This window comes from Thamnophis elegans, chromosome Z, assembly GCF_009769535.1.
Source record: "Thamnophis elegans isolate rThaEle1 chromosome Z, rThaEle1.pri, whole genome shotgun sequence".
NCBI lineage: Eukaryota > Metazoa > Chordata > Lepidosauria > Squamata > Colubridae > Thamnophis > Thamnophis elegans.
In genome coordinates this window covers 81,743,826-81,750,064 of record NC_045558.1, presented here as the reverse complement: position 1 = coordinate 81,750,064, position 6,239 = coordinate 81,743,826, and the positions used below count along the sequence as shown (strand labels likewise).

General features: G+C 36.3%; 1 protein-coding gene across 2 annotated transcripts in view; it reads right to left on the bottom strand.

Moving 5' to 3' along the window:
- Positions 1-2,346: 2,346 nt before the first annotated feature.
- The window catches only part of EXOC3 (exocyst complex component 3), a 30,841-nt gene continuing 26,948 nt past the window's right edge, over positions 2,347-6,239 (bottom strand). Inside the window, exons 12-13 of one of the 2 annotated variants that reach the window (XM_032237004.1) lie at positions 5,591-5,718; positions 2,347-3,671 (exon numbers count right to left, since the gene is read on the bottom strand). In XM_032237004.1, coding sequence (XP_032092895.1) covers positions 3,500-3,671; positions 5,591-5,718 — 300 coding nt within the window. In that variant the 3' untranslated portion in view covers positions 2,347-3,499. The remainder of the gene's footprint in view (positions 3,672-5,590; positions 5,719-6,239) is intronic. The other variant, XM_032237005.1, reaches the window with a different exon arrangement.

Sequence of the window (6,239 nt, the reverse complement as noted above, 5' to 3'; positions counted from 1 at the left end):
CAGGCGGAATTCTGAGAAGGGGCTGGACTAAAAGAAGATTCTAAAGCCGATTTCTACTGTTTTTTGTGTGCCTGAAAGTGTTGTCTATATGCATCCAAGCGTGAGCGGGGGAAAAAACATGGGCTTGGCCTAAGTATGTTTGTGTGAGCCAATTTCCCTTACATATGGTTGTTACCTAATTAAGTCTAACTATACACATTATGGAATGTTTGTCAAACGGTGTCGTTTCGGGCCGTGACTCAAACTTGACAGCTTTAAGATGGGTGGACTTCCAACTCCCAGATTTCCCCAGCCAACCAGTTAATTTTGCCAAGCTTGAGACACAGGATTATGGAAGTCATCGGAGGCATTAGAGCTGGTTTATAGATACCAGGACCACCAAGAGAGAGCAACAAAGGGATTTTTCTGCGTTGCTTTGCTGCCAAGTGCTGTTACCTGGATTACAGCCCAAATTTGGGGGACCAAGCAGACAGTGCTGCCTTTGATAAATTAAATGTATGGTTTGATTTGGCTTAATAAGCTATGCAAATAGTTTTGATGAATCAAATTCATTTTCACTGGCTGTGTTTGCAGACACTCAAGATTAAAATATAGTTGGCAAATTTGCTATTTGCATGAATCCAATGATATCTGCAGATCTAACCATTGATTCGAGGAATAAAGGAATCCTACAAAGCACATATGAAGACACAACACACTAAACTGGTATATGACTTTTGTATGATCTAGCTCAGGTGTATGCAACCTTTTTGCTTGTCTGGGCCACACTGAGTGAAGAGAAATTGTTTTGGTTTGCATACTTGAGAGACCGCCTGCTGCCAATTACCTCCAACAGACCTATTAGATCCCACAGAGTAGGCCTCCTCCGAATCCCATCTACCGGCCAATGCCGATTGGCTACCACCCGGAGGAGGGCCTTCTCTGTGGCTGCTCCGGCCCTCTGGAACGAGCTCCCCGTGGAGATTTGGACCCTCACCAACCTGCAGGCCTTCTGCAAAGCCCTTAAAACCTGGCTGTTCCGACAGGCCTGGGGTTGACGAGTTCCCGTCCCCGCTCGAACTGTGTGGTTGTTGATTGTTTTTAAATTCTTTTGTAGTTGCTTGTTTGTCGTTTTTCCCCTTGTCTGTATTCCCTCCCTTTGATTTGTTAGCTGCCCTGAGTCCCTCCGGGAATAGGGCGGCATATAAATGCAATCAAATCAAATCAAATATAGAATATATTATATAGTTAATGTATACAAATAACAAATTTAATTGTTTTATATTTTTTATTATTTTTTTGTGTTAAAATGTTTTTATTTTCCATTTTTATACAGTCACATATATACTGTGCCTAACCGGGGCCATACAACATTAAACAATAATCACAGCAATTCCTCTTGTCAACAATACCCCCAGAAATATAAATAAAATAAAACTCAAACTCAAACAGAAACCCAATATACCTCTTCCACTCTCCATACACCTCTTTCTTCCGCCCCCGTCCAACTTACTATCTTCCCTCCATCATTCCCCTCTACCCTACTTCCCCTCCCCCTCTACCACTCCTCTCTCCTAGTCCACTCCCTCCCTTCCTTCTCACCCTCCCTCCCATCCTCTCTCCCGCCCTCTCTACCCCTCTTTCTTCTATCCCACTCCTCCTCCCCTTGGTGTATTTCTACTATATGTTAATGTATTCAGCTTGTCCTATTTTTACGGAGATATTAAAGAGAAACAGTATACATGTGAAATCGCATTACGTTGAAATCTAACACATAGTATATGTCCATAGTATATTGTTTTTTTGTTGTTTCTTGAAAAACTAATTGACTATGCTTTTGCTAAGCCAAAAATAATAAACCATATTATGATTTAATATGCTAAATTCTCTTTATTTTCACTGAAAAGAAAATTTTATGAGACTTCAAAAATATAAACATAACCCTGGGTCATATTCTGTTGAATCAGAAAATTTTGGGTTAAGAGCCAAGGTGGCGCAGTGGTTAAATGCAGCACTGCAGGCTACTGCTAGATCAGCAGGTCAGCGGTTCAAATCTCACCGGCTCAGGGTTGACTCAGCCTTCCATCCTTCCGAGGTGGGTAAAATGAGGACCCAGATTGTTGGGGGCAATATGCTGACTCTCTGTAAACCGCTTAGAGAGGCCTGAAAGGCCTATGAAGCGGTATATAAGTCTACTGCTATTGCTATTGCTATTATTAATGCATTTTTGTGTAACGATAACCTTTCAACAGCTGAAGACTGCACCTTTAATTTTTAAAAATGTTTAATCACTATGGATAAAGCATTGATCTCATGAGAATGTGTTTTTAGGGGCACTCTGAAGTATTTTAAATTAGTTTTAGGACATTAATTCAACTATTTTATTTCTTGGTAAAAATGAGGGTGAAGAGAGAGAAAATACATATATTGTCCAGATTGCTACTCATTTTTATTACACAAGTTATAGTATTCCAGTTTCCATAGTTTATATCTAATCTTGAATTTGGGGACTGCCTATCCCCACAATGAGTGTCATTTTAGTAAGAGCAGTTCGTCCATTACAAACTATCTAAACAGGTAGTATGCTTCCCTTTGCTGGATACCGTATGTTGAAGCAGAAACTGAGTGGAAATTGATTGGGGGGGAAAATTGAGCAAGATTTTGGATTGATATCCTAAATTGTCCCCTCTAATTCTAAACAATAGCATAATATTTATAATTATATGTAGTCTTCACTTGATTTGCTTAATTTACAATAGTAAAAAGAGAATTTGGGGACCAAAGTTGTATTCACAGCCTTTTGCAGTTATCTCTCTCCCCTTACTTTTACTTGCTTATTTACCTCATACTAAGATCTGAAATAAAAAGTACCTCTGTTCAACTGAAGGAAGTAGCAAGCAAAGGAAAATTGAAGTAAAATAGTAAGTACAGTCATGGTCATGTAATTTTCACTTAGCAACTGTTATGCCTAATCATTGAATTTCTGGACCAAATTGTGATTGCTAAACAAGGATTATCTGTATTACAGTTTTGCACTCTTCTGTTCATTTCTCCTTTCTTTACAGAAATTTTTGTAATAAGTATTTAAATGTTTCACAAAAGGACACCCAAATAATCTGCGCACAATTCAAAAATGCAACACCAGTGCTATTCATTTATTAAGCAAACACCTAACAAAATCTTTTTTCAATCCTAATGATAATTTATGTACCCACAAATATTTCTGCTTTCAATTTTTTATCCAAATCAGACGTAAGTCGACTCCTTATTTTTCCTGAAATACACACAAAAATGCAAGTGAGGAGGGATTCGCTAATAATGATAAAAATGCAATTCTAAAACATTATTGGACATTATATTATATATTTTTTCAGTGATTGAATTAGATATTCTTATATCTTGTTACAAGTGTTAACATAGGAGAAAAAAAGCTTTGCAAGAAATTCATATTTTCTTTATATGCATTGTAAGCTAAAACATTGCAAATTTTGACATGAAAAGTGTTACAGAATTATTGTTATTACTTAAGAAGCTTTGGAACAGTTAGTGTTGGAACTATAATTTCTTTAAAAAGTGGCACATAGTTTGGATTTGGCTGGCTTGGGCCTTTGTCCAAAGTTTCAATGATCGTCTGCTTCATCTCTCTACTGGCATCTCCTCTCATTGTTAATAAAGCCGCAATATGATCATCTCTGCCAATCAGAATAAAGTAGCATTAGTAAAAATCCTACTTATTGAAATCAGCAATTAGCATCTTTTCATACCACACATGCTGCATTAAATAATTCTTGTCATCTCATAAAATGAGTTCACCGATTAATTTTTTAAAATCAGTTATATTTAAGAAAGCCTTCATTGAGACAGATACAATGATTAGACTTTTATTAATTAGCCACCAGTTAATCTGTTTATTTCTATACTTATCTTGTATTTCAGGCCAATAGGAACAAGGAAGAATTTCAATCATAGGCACTTAATATTTATTCAATCTTTACAGTTACTCCTCAACCTATGACCATTCATTCAATGAAAACTTAAAGTTATGACAGGGATGAACAAATGATGGCTACAACTGGTTTCAGAGTTTCGGATATCAAAGCACTCCTGCTGTCATTAGATTGCCAGCTGGGAATTTGGCAAATGGTTCATACATTATCGACTCCTGTTAAGGAGTTTCACAATCATGTCATTGCTGGTTTTGCCCTCCAATCAACCTCCTCTGGTCCAATCTTTCCTGAGCCAATTATGTGCTTTTATGTGCCCATTTTCAGCAATGCAAGATTAAATGGCAATGTCCCAAAGTGCTTTTTCAAGAGGCAACTGGGCTTTCTTGCTTTTCTTTGAATACATTTCATTTCTCATCCAAAAAGCTTCAGCTCTGACTGGATAGTGCAGAATAGAAGGATTTATATTCCTTGCAGAGAGCTGATCATCTGCATTCTTTTTAGATAGTCATTGAGTCCATCTGGAGGTTTATCTGTGTCATCAGGGTCACCTGAGTAGTGCAAACAGGTGAGGAGCCTTCTTGGATCTGGTGGAGGGATTGTGTGGTAGACTGGAGATAGATGATGCCGTATCCCTCCTCCTCTGTTGAGAGAAGTCTGTTCAAATTTTGACATGGATGACTTCTTTGATGGGTGGTTTCAAACGAGTGATCCTCTGCCCAAAATATGGACTTTTCTATCTTCAAAAGAGTGGCCTTTGTCTTTTAAATGTAGATGGACTGCTGAATCTTGTCCTGATGGGTTTGTTCTCCTGTTGTACCCTGCATTTATGAATGACCAGCTATCTGCAAGGAGTAAAAATCCTTCTATTTCCCCACCATTCAATCATAGCTGAAGAAGCTTCTTGGATAAGAAGCGAAAGGTCTTCAAAGAAAAACCAGAAAGTCCATTTGGCTCTTGAAAAGCACCTTTGCGACAAGTATGGCCTAGATGACTGATAATCTCTATAGATATTTAAATGGCAGTGAAGCACATTCCCCAGAGAAGGATAAATATTGTTTATAGGAAAATAATAAACCATTCAGCTACCCATCATACATCTTTCTAAATTTAAATACTAAAAGCATATATACATACATACACACAAACACACACACACACACAAACACACACACACACACACACACACACATGCTTACTTTTTAAAACAAATATTATTTACATGTGGTTACATTTGATTTTATCCAGAAATTTAAATAATGAAAAACTGTATTAAACCTCTTTTAGTTTGGGACCTCTTTTAGTTAAAAACTTTATGTAAGAAGAAAAAAAAATAAAGCTAAAGATTTTGTTCAAGTTTTTGTAAAATGTTCTTACAACTGTGAAATTGCAGTTCTAGAAATAGAATAGAATAGAATAGAATAACAGAGTTGGAAGGGACCTTTGAGGTCTTTTAGTCCAACCCCCTGCCTAGGCAGGAAACCCTACACCACTTCAGGCAAATGGTTATCCAACATCTTCTTAAAAACTTACAGTGTTGGAACATTCACAACTCTGGGAATAAGTTGTTCCACCGATTAATTGTTCTAACTGTCAGGAAATTTCTCCTCAGTTCTAAGTTGCTTTTCTCCTTGAGTATAATATTGTATAATAATGTATAATATTACCTGATATCAGGATGTTTGCTAACTAAAGTTGAGATTTCTAAATAAAGTAGTGAAGGATCAGTTAGCTTGAAAACTTCTGCAATAGCTTCAATGACATCACAAAGCCCCTCTGTGTCTTCTCCAGATCCCTATTAATCAAACAAATTATTGTTTCACTGTTTCATCAAGGTTGACATTATTTTATTCCAGCACACTAAATATACTTGATTACTATCTGGCTATCTTAATGACAATGAGTGACAATAAATATTTATAAGAAAATATTATGTTTATATTAAATGCAAAATCAAATATCAGTATTAATTCTGGTTTTCAAGGAAGGAAGGAAGGAAGGAAGGAAGGAAGGAAGGAAGGAAGGAAGGAAGGAAGGAAGGAAGGAAGGAAGGAAGGAAGGAATCCAGTAAAAGAATAACTCCTTTTCATTTATTTCAATTCATATTATGCACTTTTATTAAGGGGTATAAGATATATCTAAATGTAATGACACAACTTTTAAGCTAAAAATCTTAAAATTACCCTACTATAACATATTTTGAGATTCATTATTTGGCAAAGTTATATTCCAGATTTGAGAACATGTATTTAACATATGACTAATTATATTTGTTTAATCATCTTTTTAGAACAAGGTGTTTATCTAGATAAATAA